Raw genomic sequence first — 21,663 nt, forward strand, 5'->3', positions numbered from 1 at the left:
TATATATATATTATCTCTTTACCTCAAATTCGAAACTTTAATAGTTTGATCCTAATATAAAAAACATATAATTAACATTGAAACAATAACATTATATGTATTATATTCAAAATTCATTACTTAAATTACAATAAAATTAAATTTTATCTTGCCAAAAACTTGGCGGCCCTAACCCGAGCACGTGTTTCTCTTTCTTCTTCCACTTCCTTTGCATGCTAGGTTCAGCTTCCTCACATGCAAGCACACAAAGCCGCCCCACCCACTCTTCTTCCTCTAAGTTCTTTTTTTTCCTTCGCCAACAAATGAGTCGGCTCCCCTTCCTCATCCTTTGAGCGCGGGCTTGACTTCAACATAAACGACATGTCGATCTCCTCCCTCTTCCATCGCTCCTGGTCGATCGAGCGTGGTAAACTTTGCACAACAAGGAAAAGCCACATGATCCTTCCTCCTCCAACTTCTCCTTTGGGTAGGGTTTCCTCTGCCCTTCTACCTCTTCTTCTTCTTCTTCTCACCGAAGTTGCTTTAGCCTGCAATGTTCGGCTCTCCACTTCACGCACGAATCTCTTCACCTCATTGGGGGTGAGCATTCAGTTGGTTCGGGTGCATTGGTTTTAAAATTGATCAAACCGATTACAATTGAAATCCATAATCCAAAAAATCGAACCAATCTAAAGTTTGATAAAACGAAACCGAACGAACCAAAATTTGATTCGGTTTAAACGGTTCAGTTATAAAAAAATCAAAGTTTAAATGTTTATTAAAATTTGGCTAAGAACAAGCATTACAAATTACATAGTTTATCAGAATAATATTGATTTGATTTCATGAATCTTCTATTTATTTCAATCAAACATTAAATATGGTAAAAATTTTGTTTTTCTTAGTTTATTCGACGTGAAATTAAAATCTAATAAATTTTTTTAATAAAATATCAATTTTTTTGGTTTATTTGGTTAAATGAAAATTAAAACTGAACCGAAAACTGAAACCTAAATATTTAAGTTTTAAAAACCGAAAACCAAAATCAAATTTTAAAACCGAACCAAACCAACCAACCTTGATCGGTTTTTTGGATACCCCTATGCCTCGCCTTATGCTTTCTCATTCACGAGTGGCTCGGTTTGGCTTCCCGCAAACCCAGACGGCTTTGTTTCCTGCACACACACGACAGTGACACTAGGGCAAGCGTAGGGACTCAGATCTCCTTTCTCCCTCTCACGAAATATTTTCCACTTCATTGATTCTCGCACTCCCCGCTTTTTATTTCCCTTCAATTCAAATAAAATGACTTAATCGATCCTTAAAACAAAACTGTAAGAGTTATTTCAAACCATTGCAATCGTTTCAAATATTATATATTATTATTATTATTATTATTATTATCTATTTCTTTTATACATATTACAGCCACTGACTCAACCCGCAATTACGCAAATAATTTATATTCTATAATATGTCAAAAACTTGACTCAAATCATATTTAGTGACTAGTGAGAACAAATGTAATATGATAAAAATTAAACAAATAGTTTTCTTTCGAATCTTCCAGGCTCCACGTAGTCAAATAAGTTATAATATGATCTAACTCTACCTCAGAAGGTGTATACTCATAATAGAAATAGTCAATTGCAGGTGGCACACCATATATCACATTAAATCTCTCAGCAGTAAACTCTGCTCCTATTCCTCAAACAAACACCTCGTCATCATCTGTTTCAGGTAAGTTTGCATAAAATTCTAGAACCACAACGATGACAGCAACAGCAGTAAAGTAACATAAACTTTCTTTATAACGAGCCAAAATAATACTCTCTATAGCTCCACCAGGTCTATAAAAACTTCGCTCAGCAATAAACTTTCTCGAAAAAGCAAAGTTGTTGTACGCATTAAAGTTGACAAATTTGGCACTGTCATAGGATTCCATTCTCCTTCCTCGCTTTGTCTATCTAAAATAAATTTGAAGAAAAATTCCAACAAATTTCAAAATTAAGATAAATAGGCTTCCTACAAGCTTTTTCAAGCTAACAAAGCTTAGATTCATCGATTTTTCACCACTAAATTAAATATTTTTGCACATTTTCGGTCTCCACTTAATGTATCAAAAAAATTTATGGTGAAATCACAAAATAACTATACTCAAATGTAGATCTAACCTCTAGATAATGAAATCCAGTGTTTTCGAGCCAAGAAACTTGAAGATTGGAGCTCTCAGAAAATCCTTAGGGCTGATTTTCGCGAAAAACAAGAAAAGCTTGGGTGTCAACAATGGCGTGGGTTCGGCTTAAATTGCGAAATTTTTTATTTTCGGTCGGTTCAATTGAATTGGTGTCTAGGTGTGGGTTTTGTCGCCTAGGCACCAAGCTGTGCGGATGTCCTGACGCGTAGGGCGCCTGACCCGAATTTTTTCTTTCCTTGGGTTTTAAGTATATCACGGCAAGACTAAGCCTTTTAAAGCAAAATTTCACATTAATTTAGCATCACACCTCATGTTTATTAATTCCCCAACATCTTCTATTTCCCAAGTTTTAATTTGACATTAATTCCAACATTCTAACACAGGGTTTACACAAACATTACTTTTATTAATACACTTTCAAACAAAAGTACAATATCACAGACAAACACAATGAAGCAAACTAACTCACAATCAACAAGAAGTTAAAGTAGCACACACAACACATCCTTTACTAAAGTAAACACAAACACTAGAATTATATTCTAATGATCAATCCTTGTTGATTTCATTATCGTCACCCTTCTCGCATGCCAAATATCTGCAATCAAATGTGTAGAAGACAAGGGCACGAGGAAATTCTATAACCGTTTTTTCATCAATCCATTTGTTCTTGATATACATGGATACATGGAATTCTTGATATCTAGTCAAGTGGTTGGATTGAAATTTCATCTGCCACTCCAAGTGCCCATACTGGTGATACATCTCATGCAAATTGTTGTGTATATTAAAAAGCTCCTCTTCAATCTTCCCCAACTTGCTCGTCACCTTTTCCAAACTCAATGCTAAGAACCCATTGAAATAGGTTTGGGCATCATGTGCACAAACTTATTTCCAATGGAAAATTCATTCTCTCTATTCTCCATGGAAGCAAGTTAGATCTCAAAACCTTTCTAAATTCTTTTCTTTGGTTGAAATTTCAAATGTATCAAAATTAGGGACGAAGGCTAGGCAGTTTAATAGAGAAGACATGGAGAAAAACTGCTTTAGGGCGGTGTTCCCACGTCCAAAAATTGTGGCGCCTAGGCGCCAGCTTCACAAGACTCTGGCGCATAGGCGCCAATTTTTGGCACCAGGCGCCAGTATCCTAGTGAACATGGATTCGTCTAACGTCAAATTTCATCAATTTTCAATCTTGTTTAATATCTTAAATAATGTTTAAAAAGTGTTATTAAAGCAAAGGATAGTCACGATAATACAACAATAACAAACATAAATCAAATCACACAGATTGATTATGGGTTGTCTCCCAAAAAGCGCTTGGTTTTACATCGTCAGCCCAATATATCCAAATGTTTTATTCGGATAGACCAAGCATCAAAGTTTCTTTATAACAGGGTTTGTTTTCTCCAACGTAAGGTTTCAACCTATGTTCATTTACTTTAATTATAGGTTCAATTTTTTTATCTTTAATCTCCACAACCCCACAAGAATAAACTTTTGTCACAATAAATGACCCCATCCACCTAGAATTAAGTTTTCCAGAAAATAATTTCAATCATGTATTGTATAATAAAACTTCTTGTTCATGCTCAAAATTCTTACTTAAAATCTTTTGATAATGCCAAATTTTCATCTTTTCTTCATAAATTCTAGCATTTTCCTAAGATTCATTCATAATTTCTTCGAGCTCATTTAATTGCAATAATCATTTTTCTCCACCATCCTTTAAATTATAATTAAATTATTTTATTTCCCAATAATTTTTATGCTCTAACTCAGCTGGTAAATGAAAAGTTTTTTTCAAATATGAGTCTATATGGAGAATTTCCTATAGGAGTTTTATAAGCAATCCTATAAACTCATAATCTATCAGGCTAATCAGTTATTTTAGGATTTGCAGTTTTCTCCAAATTTCTTTTAATTTCACGATTTGATACTTCTACTAATCTACTAGTCTGAGGGTGATAAGTTGTGGCAATCCTATGTTTAATTTCATATTTTCATATTTTCTAAAATTTCATATTTTCTAAGTAATGTGTCAATTCTAAAATTCTTAAAATGATTTTCCCCATCAATAATGATCACTCTTGGCATTTCAAATCTAGCAAAAATATTTTTGTTTAGAAATTTTGAGACACTCATAGCATTACAATGAGGCAAGGCTATCGCTTCAATCCATTTAGACACATAATTCACAGCTAATAAGATATATATCTTTCCTAATGATGGTACAAATAGTCTCATTAAATATAAATCCCATGCATCAAAAATTTCAACTTCTAAAGTAAAATTTAGGGGCATTCCATCTCTTTTAGAAATATTATCTACTCTCAGAAGTCGCTCACAAGTTTTCACATAATTATTAACATCTTTAAACAACGCATGCCAATAAAATCTAGAGTGCAAAATTTTAAATGCAGTCTTATTTATTCCAAAATATCCCCCAAAATCAGATTTATGACTTTTTTATATAACTTCTAGGATTTCATTAATTGGTACACATCTTAGAATAACCGAATCATGACATCTTTTATGTAAATAAGGGTCATCCCAAAAGTAAAACATTGCATCATACACAAATTTCTTTTTTTGGTGGTTTGTTAGTCCGCAAGGTAGAATATTACTAAGTAGTTAACTATATCAGCATACCACGGTATATGTCACTCAACAACAGCATAAAGTTGTTTATCAAGAAAATTCTCATTTATGTTATACTGACCCACGATCAGTAATTTGATTATCAGCTCCTTTCCTATTCACTATCTCAAAATCAAATTCTTGCAAAAGTAGAACGAATCAGATTAATTTTGGTTTCGCATCTTTTTTTGACATATAATATTTTATAGAGGAATGATCAGTATGCACAATGCATTTAGCTCCAAATAAACACGATCTAAATTTATCAAAAGCATATGCTATTGTCAACAGCTTTGTTTCGTATTTTTGTCCTAAAACAGCTCCAATAGCGTAATCATTTGCATCACACATTTATTCAAACGATTTTTTCCATTCAGGTGAAACAATGATAAGTGCAGTAATTAACTTTTCCTTTAATAAATTAAAAGCTTTAAGACAATTATCCTTTTTCTAAAAGATGGCATAAAAGTTTAGCAATTCTAGAAAAGTCTTTAATATACCTCTTATAAAATTCAGCCTGTTTTAGAAAAATTCTTAAAGCAGTTACTGAATTAAGAGGTTGTAATTCAGTAATAATTTGAACTTTTGCTTCACCAATTTTCATTTCATTTTTAGAAATTTTATGTCCCAATACAATACATTTTGTGACCATAAATTAACATTTCTCCCAATTAAAAACTAAATTTGTTTCTTCAGTCTTTTAGAACCCTTGCTAGATGATTTAAACATGAATCGAAAGAGGTTTCAAAAACTGAGAAATTATCCATAAACACTTCAATTCCTTTCTCAACTAAGTCAAGGAACATATACATCATACACCTTCGAAAAGTTACAGGTGCGTCAAACGGCATTCTTCTAAAAACAACATATGGACTTGTAAATGTAGTCTTTTCTTGATCTTCTAGAGCAATAGGTAATTGTTGGTAACCAGAATATTCATTCAAAAAGCAAAAGTATTCATGTCCTGCTAGTCTATCTAACATTTGGTCCAAGAAATGTAAAGGAAAATGATTCATCATAGTGACAGTATTTAATTTTCTATAGTCAATATAAATTTGTCATCCAGTGACTTGTCTTGCTGGAATTAATTCATTTTTTTTTCATTTACAACTACAGTCACTCCTCCTTTCTTAGGAACACAATGAATAGGATCAACTCATGCACTATCAAATATAAGATAAATAATCTCAACATCTAACCACTTTAAAAAAAAAATTATCACTTATTTCATCATAGGATTTAATATTTCTTGAGAATGAACACTAGGTTTATAGTTATCTTCAATTAAAATTATGTGCATACAGATTGAATGACTGATTCCCTTAATATCTGCTAACGTCCAACCAAAAGTTTTTTTATAATTTCTCAATGTCTCAAATAATTTTTTTTTCCCTGATCTTTAGTTAAATTTGAAGATATTATAACAGGTAAAGTTGATAACTTTCCCAAAAATGCATACTTTAAATGCATAGGAAGTATTTTCATCTCAAGTTCAAGAGATTTTTCTATTGAAAAGAATAGAAATTTACTATTTTCAGTGGTATCCAAAATCTCAAAATTTTCCTGAACATAATTTGTATCCCCAGCATTCATCTCCAACTATTTTTCTTCAAAATCACTATCAGGTTCACTGTCTGTTCCGTCCTGATCTAATATCACTTCTTTTTTTTCCCTCGAAAATGACTTCACATTTTTCTTGGTAATGTTCAGCAATCATATAATCCATAATATCCATCCTATAACATTTTCTTTAGCAGGATGCCTCATGCCTCATTGAATTTAAAACATTAAATGTTACTTCTTGATCATTAACTCTCATGGTCATCTCTCCTTTCTATACATCAATCATAGCACGTCTGGTAATAAAAAAAGATCTCCCCAAAAATAATAAGAATTTTTTTTTCTTCTTCTATGTCGAACACAATGAAATCCACAGATAAGATAAATTTATCCACCTTAACAAGTGCATCTTCTATAACCCTTTTAGGATAAGTAATAGATTGATCAGCAAACTGAAGGGTAACAATGAGTGGGAGAAACTCTCCTAAGTCTAACCTTCCAAAAATGGATAAATTCGTGAGACTAATGCTAGCTCCCAAATCTCAAAGGCTTTTCCATAAAATTTCTATCCAATCGCACAGGGTATTGTGAAGCTATCAAGGTCTTTAAGCTTTTAAGGAAGTTTCTTTTAAATTATTGCACTGCATTCTTCGCTTAGTGCAACAGTCTCAGAAGCTTCAAACTTCTTCTCTTGTTTAATATATCTTTCATAAATTTGGCATAACTCGGCATTTGTTCCAAAGCTTCTGAAAACGAAATATTGATTGTAAACTTCTTAAATATCTCAAAAAAATTTGAAAATTGTTGATCAAGCTTTTGTTGTCCAAGTCTTTGAAGAAAAATGGATGGTGGTCATTATAAATCATTTTAGTTGGAGAGGCAGATCGTTCTTGGTCTTTCGAAATAGTTTCTATAGGTTCTTCAATTTTTCTCTCAACTTCAATCTCTTTTGACTTCCAACTTTTAATTCTTTTCCACTCCTAAATTGAACAAATGTTCTTGTTTTGTTCCTTTAGAATTTACTTCAACATTACTAGAAAGTGTTCCCTGGAGTGTATTGCTAAGTGCGTTAGCAATTTGTCCCAGTTGATTCTCAATATTTCTTATTGCAGCACTTCCCCGGCAACGGCGCCAAAAACTTGACATGACCCGCAATTAAGCAGATATTTAATAATTTTTAATATGTCAAAAACTTGAACCAAATTATATTTAACGACTAGTGAGAACAAATGCAATATCATAAAAATTAAAGAAATGGTTTTCTCACTATGGGTAACATGCAAGTATATGTATCGTTTCAAGTAATATAGAATTTTTTTAAAAAACTTCAGTATCGATCCCACAGGGAAGCCAAAAATAAGAATATAATAAAACGAAATACAGAAATTTTGACTTTAAGAAAACTTTACTTAAGATTACAGCAATTATCTGAAGATGAAAATTAAGTTTACTAAATTCTACAACTTGTAAGTAAAAGTAAATGTAATTACTTAGACAATATATATAATATTGTGACAAATAGAACATAAATATCCTTTACTTCATTCGAATTGTGCAAAGAACATTGATTAATCTAAAGTTGTGCGGCATGTATAGTAGTGTTGGATAGGTTTTAATCTCTCACTCCTAGATTACCCATTGTGCCCTCTCTATAGGACCTACCAGTGACCCTTAGTTCCAATCTCTTGACCATCAATTAATAAAAGAGTCTAGTCTGTCACTCTAAAAACATCAATTTTACGTCCATCAAATCTTATCTCCCTATCTATTAGCACCCTCCTTCAGACGATCACGACTACTTTTTAGAATGTGATATTTATAAGTTAAGAAATCTTAGCCCTTTCGAATCTATAAGTTCCTCAACATGTTTTAACAATACAAGTGGTTAATTTGCAAAGTAAATAAATGACCGGTAAAAATATCATCACAATTTTTAAGAATAAAAGAAGTTTTAAACAAAACCAAAATCACTTACTTAATTACTTCATATTGCAATGAGAAAGAAAGAAAACTACGCACTAAATATGGGGATAACAAAACAAAACATATTTATAAAACTTCAATCCAAAGTACAAAACTTAAAGACAAATATACAAATAATTATTTGGAATGTTCCCCCAAGCACTCCTTTGAAGTTCTCTGACTTCTCTGACTCCAACAGCACTTACAAGACTCACAAACCCCAGAAATAACAAAGACTCACATAGAAAACTTCTCACACACTTAACACACTCACACACTATGAGACTTTATATATCCAACTCTCAGCCATTTGGAATTAATCCATATTTACAAAGCTTCGAAAATGACCAAGGGTTGTTTCAGACATATTCAAAATTCGTTCTTATTCAATGAATCTTCTAAAAAATAACCGTTGCGCCAAACCGTCATGCCTAGGCGTCAGCCAATTTATACACCTGGTGTCAGTTCGGCTGGTTTGGTACTTTTCTTCAATTTAACCCATTTTGCTCCTTTTTATGTATTTTTTCTCATTTTTTATGTATTTTTTCTCCTTTTTACACTTACAACTATTTTTTTTGCACCTGCAACCAAAAATATAAAAATATCCTTCATTAAAGCATTATATCCTAAAAAATTGAGCATAAAATGTAAATAAAAAATATGTAATTTTAAGGTGGACCTAGAAAATATTAACAAATAGATGTCTAAGAGCTCACTATGGAGGATATCAGCAAAAAATCATCTAAATGCAACAGAAGCTTGTCGTTTTTGAGAGAAGACAATCTAATTTGATCACGCGTAGCCACAACAGTGACTCGTCAGATTGAGTAGAGGATGTGAATACCTTCCACCAAGCAATTTTCAGTGATGAAGAACCAATACCCTCATAATTTCGCATAGAAGATCAGAGGCTAAGCCAGGATCTTGGAGTAAAGATGTATATACCAGATTTTGATGCTCGCATAGATCCAGATAAATTCATCGAGTGACTCCAGATGGTGGAACTTGTTTTTGGGCATTCCATCTGAAATAAGGGCAAAGCTAGCAGCCATCAAGCTTTGTGGTGAAAAAAATTTGAAGTGTCTACCATACCATAAGAGAGAAAGCAAAAAATCAATGCCTGATCCAAGATAAAAATGGAGATGCAGCGGAAGTACTTACCTGCAAATTATAGGCAGGATATATTTTTAAGACTTCAACACTTACAACAATAAGAACTCAGTAAATGAATACACAGCTAAGTTCGAGCAGCTTAAGTTGAAATGTAAAATAGTGGAACCAAGGCAAAACATCATAGCTTGATATTTAGAGAGATTGAGACTGTCCATTGGCAACATGGTAGAATTATAACCATATTGGTCTTTACTCGATGTGCTAGCTTTGAAACTGATAATAAAGTTACGTCCCCAGTTGATCGCTACATCTTAAAAACAGAGTTCAACCGCAGGATCAGGTAGCAATAGTACACCTAGTGGAGCACTCAAGCAAGCTCCCGCTAGAAGAGAAACCCATGAAAAGTGAAGAAAATGTGGAGACCGCCAACATTCTTAGATCTATTAAAACAAAGAGGAGCTTCAAGTGTTACGATTTTAGGCACCATGCAATAAATTGGCCAAACAGTAGAATGATCTCATTCACAGAGCAAGGAGTAGTTGCAGAGGTGGATAGTGACATGGGACTGCATGAAGATGTTAAAGATAAGTAATATCTTACAGCCCAAAAGGGAGATATGTTAATTATTCAAGTTGAACCCATGAAAGAGACTCCAACAAGATTAGCATTGGTTTTCCTAGAAGGTAGTGAGTCAAAGATAATAGGCGTTCATACAGAATTTGGGGTTGTGGCACCGCGAACTACCCTTTTATAGGCATTAAGTGAAGCATCAACAGAATTGGGCATTGTTTGTCCAAAAGGGCCATAAATTCAAGGAGTCGATACCAAACATAGGGCAACCACATATAAAAGAATTTTAGAATTTTTAGGCATACACTCTACCTCATAAGTTTTCTATGCTAAGAGAGATCCATCATGTTAGAGATGAGAAAATTGTCACCTATTTTCGGAAAGCTATGTGGAGTAATTTAGGTATTAACTATCAGTTCAATTCAAATAATACAAAAACAAACAAATGATCAAACAAGAGTGTGGACCTGGGCTTCAGATATCTCTTTAGGTGATTTGGGAAAAAGAATATCTAACAATGGGACCCAAGTGATCCCAAAAAAGAAGAGGTCATTCCTAGGCAGAGAGAATAATGTAGGAGCTCTCGTGCCCGCAAAATAGCAAGAGCAGAATTCTCGCAATATGTGAAATCCCTCATCGCAGAATCGATGATCCCAATTGCGAGAATTTCATGATACCGTGAAATCAATAGTTTTCACAATCAGAGGAAGATCGAACAGAAACTCCAAAATTAAGCATGCTCTTACAGAAACTCCCATGAGATATGGAAGACCTCCTGAGGAGTTATGCCAATGGTACAAAATGGTGAGGTTATTCGGCCAAAATGGACAATATCTCGATGGATGGGAGTTGATATCACAAAATTACACCAGCCTAAAGCTAGGAAGTGTCATACAAAATAAAGTAATACACCATGAAAGCCACATCTTAAACCTTAGATGAGACGAAGTGTTATATGGTGGGAGCTATCCCATGAATTTATAAAAGTCACCTCTCAAATCCTATCTGGCTCAGATGATTCTAGTTAACAAAATTGATTAGAACATCTCTGGGAGATAGTGAAACGTAGTTAAGTAGAATAAAGTTCAACTCTCTAGCATCGAGACACCTTTTGATGTCATGGTTGGAGCTTCAGTTAAAACTCCAAAGTTATACGAGAGCGCTCCTGAGACAGTGACCTCCTAGGAAGTTACACAAAAGGGGAAAAATTATAAATCGTTAGGCTGAAGTGGATAATATCTCAATGGATGGGAGTTCGGGTTGTTACAATATCAGCAGTTTGGGTTGTTCGATATGTGAGCCTTTCAATAGCTTATTCAGAGGGTTCCAAGCTAGTTTCTAATATAAAGAAGGATATGCATGCCCAATTACAATTCATAATGCATCTGATCTAAACCATAGTTGATATTTCAGGAAATCTATCAACTGGTCTCAGATAATGCAAATCTACAAGCCAATAAGAGAGCCTGGGTAATGCCTGAAATAAATTGCAGAAAAGGTTGATAGGAGTATATTAATTCATAGTGCTTTTGGTCGAGAACAGAATGTTTTTTTTATAAAAGCAATCTCGCATGTCATAAAAAACTGTTTCAAAAATTTTGAAATTTTCCAAAAATGCATACAAAAGAATCCTGCTAATATATCGTAGACAGTTCTGAATACAGAAACAAGTCTTTGAGCAGATTATCACTAAACGTTTTAGTTACTGAACTCAACAACTGTATGAAAGTACCAATTCCATACAATATCACACATTAATGACAAAAATAATAGTAGGCTGTCATATTTAAGTGAGATCCCTTAGCAAAAACACCAAGCTGTTTAATAAAAACATTCAAACATCAAAAATTAGAGAGTGTAAATAGAGTTTACTTCTGATTAAAGCAAGCTTAAGTAACAATGTGATCTCTACTTCTTTCATATTAATGTCTTCAAAAAGACAAAAATCATATCAAAAGCACAGAAGCAACGGTTAATATAAGTCACAGATAAAAAGCATTCAATGTCAGGTTTCCAACGGAATATCATGTTGAAGTGGTACCTCGCCAGTAGATGCCATAAATGTCAACAAACATGATATTGATCCCTTGTGACCACCCGTATACCTTCGAACAAGCTGTAATAAACAACTCCTTCATTACCATCAAATAATCCGCGGAATTAATAGTTCTTCACATATGAAATTATTCAAAAAGAAAAGTTGTATTAACCTTCCATGTAATCATTGAAAGAACTCTTATTACACCATCAGATGAACCAAAGGCAACAAGAGGGGTATCACCTGCAGCAGATCTAGAAAGAAATTCCATGCTGCAATGACAGGAATTTTTCAGAGATACTATTTGAAACACCATGCAAAAGGAAACTGATGAGCTTACAAGCAATATGGGTCATTTGGCTTCTCTTAGAAAGTAAACATGCTTTAGAAAGTAATAACTTAATTTCCTCTGGTTTTGTGAAACTGATAAGCTTACTAGCAATACGGACCATTTCGCTGCTAGTGGAAAGAAAACATGCCTTAAAAAGTAATAATTCAACTTTCATGGTTTTGTGGATGAAAGTGGCATCCTGTGATCTGAAGGATTTTGAAAGTTTTGGCATTATTTGAAACCAAAACTAAATGATGGAATAAAGGGAATTCACTAATTTTTTATAGCATGTTATTGAACTTCACAACTAAATGGACCCTACAATAAAACAACAAGCCTTCATCCCACTAAATAGGGTCGGCTACATGAATCCTTTTTCTCCATTGTGTTGTCATATTTTCATTTAAATGACCCTACAATGTAGAAAAAAAAAAGCCTTACAATTAAATATGGAAATAGTATGATGCTTAGGTCAACACAAACTGCAATAGGCATATCACTTTCTGCTATGAACCTAATGAACACCACTTTCTCTTAAGGTTGCATATAACAATCAAAAAGTACGATATGCCATTCGATGTTCATCTCAAAACTTTAAAAACATCCTTTTCAAGCCTTCATTTGATAATGTCCTTACAACACATAAATTCCACAAGCCAGTTTAGATTTATATATCTGGAAGACCATCGGTTTCTTCTCAATGCAAATTAAGCAATTTTTCAACAAATTCGATGAGCACTAAAATCAGCAGTGAAGATGACAAGTAATTTTTAATGTTTAAATCAATTTTCGGATAAAAATTAAAACTTATTTAAAAAACAAGTTCACTCTTCCTGAACTCACTAATCATAACTATCACACATGGAAGATTCAAGATCATATAGTAATGTCTTAACTAGTCAACTCAATGACTACAAAAGTAAGAGAGCTTCCTCTACAAATCAGCCAAAAAAACCTGGGAGGACGCAAGAGAAACTTATTTCAAAACTGAGAATATTGTAAATTTGTTTGAGATTGAAACAAACTACTCGATCTTCATCAAGGAGAGCAAAGCGTCACCCAATATTTCAACACCCGGACAAATTATTGTCTTCAACTGGATATGTTCGAGATATCTGCGAAAATATTCGCATTATGTCGTGATGTATAAATTTATCATTGAGAAGAAAAGAACTATAAAATTCCTAGTGAGACTAACCAAAGAATTGGATGAAGTGAGGAGGAAATGGAAATAAAGACTCTTTTATCTACCCGTGGAGCTTTTACTGAAGTTAGAAGAGTAAAAAGAAGCTTATGATGACTGGAGATGGGAATTCACAATATGTTGAAAATTAAGCTCTGTACTATCATAATTCTTCTCATGACTCAACGTTCAAAAAAAATCGTCCCACATGCGACTACCACAAGAAAAGTGGGCACCTCAAAGACAATGTTGGAAAATCCATGAGAAACTGACGAATTGGAAAAATGGACAAAGAAATAAAGATCAAGAGAGCAAAGCTAATGCTGCTACCACATCAGAAGCATCGCAGACCCATTCACCAAGGAACAACGTGAAGTACTAAAAAAATTTCTTGAGAGCAATTCAGAACAGCACACTTGTTTCGTGACACACCAATGTAATATACCATTCTCTCATCTTGCCAGCAATGAGAGATTTAGGTCGTGGATCATAATTCAAGGGCTTCTGATATTATGACTCTAATCAACTATTTAGAGACTCGAGCTACCAAACTTGCAGATGGATTCCACTCAAGAATTGCTAGAAAAAATAGATATAAAGCTCTCTTATGATATTACTCTTTCCTCTATTTTATATGTTCTACAATTGGACTGTAACTTAATTTCAATCAGTAAGCTTACGCATGATATGAAATGCACAAGTAAATTTCTTACAAACTCATTGTGAATTTCAGATGATAGATTCAAGGAAGGCGATTGGGAATGCTTCAATGCATCAAGGTGTATATCTTCTTAAGAAAAATCTCTCTCTAAGCATGTATGGTATTATCGTCTGAATCCTAATTTCAATTATGTTACAAAATTTGTATATCGTCATCTTTTTATCAATAAAAAAATCAAGCATTTATCAATGTGAGACTTCTCAACTTACCAAACACACTAGAGATGTTTATCATATTACCCAGTACAAACTTTCGCATCCTTTTTCTATTATCCATAGTGACATTTGAGGACCTTTAATAGTAAGAACCATAAGTGGGGCTTGATAGTTTGTTGAATTCATTGATACCTCACATGGGTATTCATAATCACATTGGTATTCATAATCACATTGGTATTCATTATGAACGAGAAATCTGAAATAACCTAAATCTTCCAAAATTTCCATAACATAGTTCAAATTCAATTCCAATCTAGAATTGTGACCCTCGAAACTTATGTAGCAAACAAATATTTCAATTTTATCCTTAGATCCTACCTTTCAAAAAATGGAATCATCCATACGAGTTCATGTATTAATACCTCACATCAAAATGGGATTGTTGAGAGAAACAATAGACATCTTTTTGAGGAGTCCCGCTCAAATATGATTTCTTATTAAGTTTCAAAATATTTTTAGAGGAAAGCAGTACCTAGTGCAACTTACCTTATAATTGAATGTCTAATCGAGCAATCAATTTCAAAACACTACTTCATGTATATGGATATCTATCCCCGCATCAGAGATCTCTTCTGCTGTACCACTTAAAAAAAGTTGTATCTTTTTGTTCACATTCATTCTCCAAACCACACAAAACCTGACATTAAATTCATCATGTTCATTAGGTATGTTTCTAACAAAAAAGACTATAAGTAATAGTGTAAGACTTGTCTATTACCAAAAAAGACTACTAACTTCATGGATGTCACCTTTTTTGAAAATTAACACTACTATCCTAAACATGATGTTCAAGTGGAGAGTACAAATAAACATCAAATTTGTGATGCAATTAATAATACACTGCCTCATAACCTACCCTTCTTTCTACCTAACAATTCTATCTCCCAAACACCACTGCATGAAAATATCGCACATGGGAATGTCCAATTAACACAACTTAAAATTCATAATAAAGAACTTCGTGTGTATACAATGAGAAAGAAAAATCTTGAGCAATTGGAAGACAAAATGCAAAGACATAAATGCTCAAGCCTAAAACTGAGTCCACACTCACCTGAAATTTCGAAAGAGGAATCTATAACTCATGAGTTATCACCTTCCTCTTCTAGTGTTGATTACAAAAAAGATTGTACTAAATATCTAATTCAGAAGTATATAGCTTATGAGAAGTTGTCCTCACACTATAAGGCTTTTGTATCTAATCGTGAAAATGTGTAAATTCTTAAATCCATTCATGAAACTCTTAAAATTCAAAATGGAGGAAAACAGTTCAAGCCAAAAACTAAGTCCACATTCACAAAAAAATTTTGTGTGAGGAATCTATAATTCATAGGTTATCACCTTCCTCTTATAGCATTGATGACAAGGTAAATATCCAATTCCAGAATATGTAGCTTATGGGAAGTTATCCTCACATTATAAAGCTTTTGTATATAACTTTGATAGTGTGTAGATTCCTAAATTCATTCATAAAACACTTGAAAATTTTGGAATGGAGGAAAACAGTTGATGAGAAGATTTAAACACAAAAAACATAATGGCACATGGACTCTTACTAAGCTTCCTCGGGATAAGAAGCCAGTTGGATGCAAATGACTATTCAACATCAATTACAAAGCTGGTAGTGGTATTGAGAGATTCAAAGTGAGACTGGTTGCAAAATGTTTAACTCAAACTTATGGAATTGATTATAAGGAGACGTTTGAATTGGTTTCCAAAATGAACGCTATCAGAGTTCTCCTATCAGTAGCAGTTAACAATAAGTAGGGTCTACATTAACTTGACATAAAAAATATCTTAATGGAGATCTTGAGGAAGTGTACAAAGAGATACCACCAGATCTTGAGAATGATTCAAACAAACACCTAGTATACAATCTCAAAAAAATCACTATGAAGTCTTAAGCAGCCACCAAGAGCACGTATTGAAAGATTTATTAAAACTATGAGATCTAATAGATACTCTCAAGATCAAGTTGAACATACACTATTAATCAAAGACACTCAGAAATGTAAAATGGTTGAACTAATAGTATACATGAAAGATATGATTCTTACTGGTGATCATGAAAAGAACATTCTTAAAATCAAATAAATATTTGTCATTGAGTTAGAAATCATTGAACTAGAAACCATGAATGGAAATAGCAAAAAGGTCTAAAAAGAGTATTGTTATATCACAAAGAAAATACATCCTAGATTCACTAAAGGAAACGGGGATGATTAGATACAACCCTGTAGATATTCCAATGGATCCCAACAAAAAAGTCTAATAAGGAAGAAGAAAGTATATATGTGAAAAAGAAAGATATCAAAGATTCATAAGAAATCCCATCTACATATCATATACTATATCAAATATTTCATACTCTGTTAGTATTGTGAGCCAATATATAAATAACCCAAATGAAGAGCAGTTAGAGATAGTGCACAGGATCCTGAGATTTCTTAATAAGAATCCTGGTTATTGATTATTGCTTGAGATAACCAGAAACAATGAGGTAAAACTCTACACTAATGCAAGTTTGGTTAAGAAACTCATTGATAGAAGGTCAACCATAGATTATCATCCAATGTATGAGGAAATCTAGCCACATAGAGAAGTAAGAAATAAATTATTGTCTCTAGAGGCAATGCAGAATCAAAGTATGGGGAACTTGCCTTAGAAAGCTATAAAGGGTTTTAGATTCAAAAATTATTGAGGGAACTGGGATGTAACTCTGGTAGGCCTGTACAAAAGTTGTGGCAGTTAAGCAACTATCTGTATTGCCAAGGACCATTTTCATCATGACAAAACCAAACATATTGAAATTGATAAAAAAAAATTATCAATGAAAAGTTAACTATGAAATTATACAACAAAGTTACATCCCGACACACCAACAAGTTGATGTCTTGACTGAAGCTTTTCTATTAAGCCATTCTCAAGTTTAATACCAAGTTTGGTCTCTACAACATCTACGATCCACCTTGAGGGAGTGGAAATATAGGAGGATTGGTCTCCCTACTAATTGGAGACAGTTTGAAAAACTCCTTGATTAGTTTTATTCTCTTTCTATTTATGTTTATTTCATAATTATTTCACTTCAATATTCTAGCTAGATATATTTGGTAAGATATCAAATTTTGAAGGATCAGTTTACCTATATATGTAACGTTAGGGTTGAAGATTGAATAATAAGAATTTTGAGAATTCCCCTCAAGTTTTTCTTCAGCTTATAATTTTAAAATCTGGCAAACTATTAATAAGGCAGGTCACATGCTAACTATGTAATCCAACCAAACCTAGACATCCACATCTAATGCATGAAAACAAAAACATGCATTCGCAAAAAGGCTAATTCCATGAATCAAGCTTAGGGCCTTCAAATTATACTAGAAGCAACTTAATAACTGCTCCAAGCCCATCCTTTACCCTAAAAAGCATCACAAGTCCCATTCTTGCAAGGAAACATGGAGCATTAAGCTATCATTTTTTTTATTCAATCAATGGCCTATGCATAACTTACCCAATTTTCCTTTCCTCTATCTGAAGAAAGTAGTTTCCTCTCTATTGAGAAAGCTAAAACATAATCTCTGCCTTCAACAAGCCAGTACTAATCTACAACAAACTCACCTTCAAAACCATCTGTCTTCTTCCATAAATCAATCTCCATTATGAAACATAAAAAGGCTATTGCAAATTGCCCGGGGCAAACCATAATTCCACTTCAATAAAAACCAAATTTTACATTTTAAGCCTATTTGCTTTACAATATGAAGTTGAACAGGCAATTAAATCTCGTCTAAGTATGTTTTGGACAAAACTTTTGTCCCCTTGGCCTTGAAGCACTACATCTATATGTAAAGCCAACCTATATATGAGGTGCCACAAGATAAAAATTATATTAATGCGCCAAGTTTAAATCTTCAGGCCAAAAAAATCAATTATATAAACCATGCAATACCTTCTGATAGAATGAAAAACCAACAAAAGTCTAACTATGATTTCTTTTGTATATCAACGAAATATATAGTTATTACAGCGTGACAAAGCTTGCAACTTTCACTTTAAAACAACAAATATTCCATGATATGTTGCTTCAAAATTATTTACACACTATGAGGAATGCAAATATGTATCCATTCAGATCAATCCATGACAAGAGAAAAGGAAATACCAAAGAAGAGATTTGTTGTCGAGTTCTTGCTTTGGAACATCCCGCCCACGCATAGTCACCAAATCCAAAAATATAGCTTTATTTTCACAGCATATGACAAGAAAATGCCTCCCTCGAGTGCTTGGAGTAGGAGAATTAAAAGTTGGAGAGTTTTGACTCATTGCAGATGGACCCTCAGCAGCAGCAGATCGATTTCGCCAATGTTGCCAAAATCGCACATCATCATCATAAAAGCTCACCTGCTTTACACTGAAATACCAAAAACAGCCAACGTTGATGCACAAATTTAAGGATATAACAAGAATGCTAACTTAATAGATACAGGTGATGTGGCAAAACAAAAACAATACCTCCCTCCCCGAATAGCTTCTGTGGGTTTTCCTCTAGGCTCTTCATGCAATAAACACAACAAGAAATAACATCAACTTAAGAGAAGCACGAATAGAAACAAACCATGAGAAAAGTCAAGGAACAAGATTAAATCTAACAAACACTAAAATTTCTAAACAATATTTGTGATGCTTCATCAAGTGTTGGACCAAGGAGAATTGGAGCTAGCTCTTGTCCCCTTAGATTTGAGAAAACTCTATTTAGCTAAATCATAGCATGAAAGTGTTATGCTTAACTTCTATTATAACTTTGAGCTAATCCTTTCACCGTCTCTCGCTTGAAAATATAGCTCCGCCACTAGCTTCATGCAAGAGCTAAAACCATCATAAATATGTATCTTAAAACTCACATGCATACATAATACAAGCCCTACTTGTAAAAGGATGCATTATGCACACCTGATTGACTGGAACATGGACAAACAACCACATAGAAGTATTTAAACATACCAAAGTTGGATATCATATGCAAAAGCCATGCAGGCACTAAGACTTTTTTAACACATTTGTGCCACCCAAAGTCTATAAGTACATCATACATGCAATAGACAGATTTCACGACTACCCAGACTAACTCACTTCATGCATTTGATAATTGGAGTATATGCCGTTCTTCACAAGAAAAGAAATCAATTCATAACGTTCTGCGGATGCTTTCTTCTATTAAAATAATTAATCAGAACAATGATCTACGAACAACCAGAATTGAGCTCAAGTCTTCATGAAAAAGTAATGCATAAAAGCCAAGCATGCAATCTTCAACAATCCGTTTCATAAGAAATAAAATAATCTGCGTAAATAATACCAACTAAACTACCAAAGCTTGCAGCGACATACCGGAGTCTCCCTCAGCGAGCTTCTCAAGCTTCACCCCAACCAAACGCCTTTCATCCACCCCACCAGCTTTCAGCTCATAAATCACCTGGGTATACAGGCAGTAAGGACAAGGAACCGTATCGACAAAAGGAAACATAAAATAGTCTCGCGGAAACATCGAAAAATGGCCGGAGATTCAGACCTGTCTATGCTCCCAATTCCAGACTGAAACGTGATCAGAGTCATCCGCAGTGACGAGCCAAGGATGCGTAGGGTGGAGCTGAATCTTAACGATCTTGTCGCCGGATGGACGGAATGCCCTCAATCGGAGCATCACGACGCGCTCGTCCTCCAATCAATCGGGATATCGAAACCAACGAACTATGGAGTTTCGAATTTCCCAGATCTCTTAAAGTAGGTCTACAAGATTCCAAAAAAAAAAAAAACACGACAGCGCGAATCGCTTTCTGGATGTGAAAATCACCGGTGAGGGAGGTTTAGAACACGGGCAGCTAATGAGAGTTTTGAGGATCGTTTTCCGGCGGCCTGGACACGACCAGAGAAATGTTGGGTCCGACTCAGAAGTGGCAAACCCAATCTTCGGAATTCGTACAGTTCGATGTGGGACTCTTATTTCAGAACCACACTCGGTTATTTTGCAGGAATTATTGTCATGCGGTGTCCGATCCTGATCGTAGATCACGGTGATCTACGGTCAGGATTATTTCCATTTTTTTTAAAAAAAATTTCGGTGGGACCCACCGAAATACATCGGAACCGTAGATCGGTTGATCTACGGTCTGGATCGGTCACTTGCGTGAGGTGACTGATCCGTATGGAATAATTTTTCGTTATTTAGATTACAGATGACGGTATTATGGTGGTAAGGTGAGAAATAAGAGTTTTTATCCGGATTCTCATAACATTATTTGATTCATTCTTAATAAAATTTAAAAAAATTCACTTTTACGCCTCAACCGGAAGAACAAAACTTTCGCCTCAACTCGGGAAAAAATTTGCGTACGATAGACATCGCTGCGTACGATTTCAAGGTTATACCGAATGTATAAAAGGGTTATACCTGTGTTATAACCTCTTGTAACCTCCATGTAACCTAGTGTAACCTACTTGTAACCTAAAAATAAGTTTCGCGCTTCTGTTATCATATATTAAGAACTTATTAGTAGGTTACAGGTAAGTTACAGAAGGTTATATGAAGGTTACAAGGGATTATACCGCGGATATAACCCCCTTATACCCTTGGTATAACCTCGAAATCGTACGCAGCACTACGTACGTCTATCGTACGCAAATTTTGATTATCAAAATCGCTGCGTCCAAAATGAAAAAGAGTTGTGTGTCTCTTCATCCTCCAATTTCGTTGTTTGTCATTGTTGCATGTCGTGAGCTTGGGTTTGCATTGCGTCTAATCTGAGTCCCTCTTTACTCCCATGTAAGACTTTTGATCTTAAAGTTTAGTGTGGTAGAAGCATTGTGTGATGGGTTAGGGTTTATGGTGCTAACTTATGTAGTTCCTTTTACTTTTGAAGTAAGGTAACGATAAAAAAGAATACTGCAAGCAAAGAGGCTAAGAAAATGGAGTTGGGAGATCAATCCTAGGAAGATGGAAACTGAAATATCGGAGAAGATGGTAATGAAAGAGCGTAAGAAGGACGTTGAAGTGGCTAAGGGCCAGCAAAAGTCATCCATGTAATTTTGTTTGTATTTGTTCCTGCATTCAATAACACCATGGTTTCAGCTAAATAATATCCAATGTAACACCACAA

General features: G+C 34.1%; 1 protein-coding gene across 1 annotated transcript in view; it reads right to left on the reverse strand.

The window, feature by feature from the left end:
- Positions 1-20,500, reverse strand: part of LOC110034171 — a 112,474-nt gene extending 91,974 nt beyond the window's left edge. The window contains 6 exon segments of the mRNA XM_020738465.1: positions 12,063-12,137; positions 12,232-12,331; positions 18,672-18,920; positions 19,022-19,061; positions 19,898-19,982; positions 20,079-20,500. Of these exon segments, the coding sequence (XP_020594124.1) occupies positions 12,063-12,137; positions 12,232-12,331; positions 18,672-18,920; positions 19,022-19,061; positions 19,898-19,982; positions 20,079-20,210 (681 nt within the window). The 5' untranslated portion in view covers positions 20,211-20,500.
- Between the last annotated feature and the right edge of the window lie 1,163 nt (positions 20,501-21,663).

Source organism: Phalaenopsis equestris, unplaced genomic scaffold (assembly GCF_001263595.1).
Source record: "Phalaenopsis equestris unplaced genomic scaffold, ASM126359v1 Scaffold001370, whole genome shotgun sequence".
Taxonomy (NCBI): domain Eukaryota; kingdom Viridiplantae; phylum Streptophyta; class Magnoliopsida; order Asparagales; family Orchidaceae; genus Phalaenopsis; species Phalaenopsis equestris.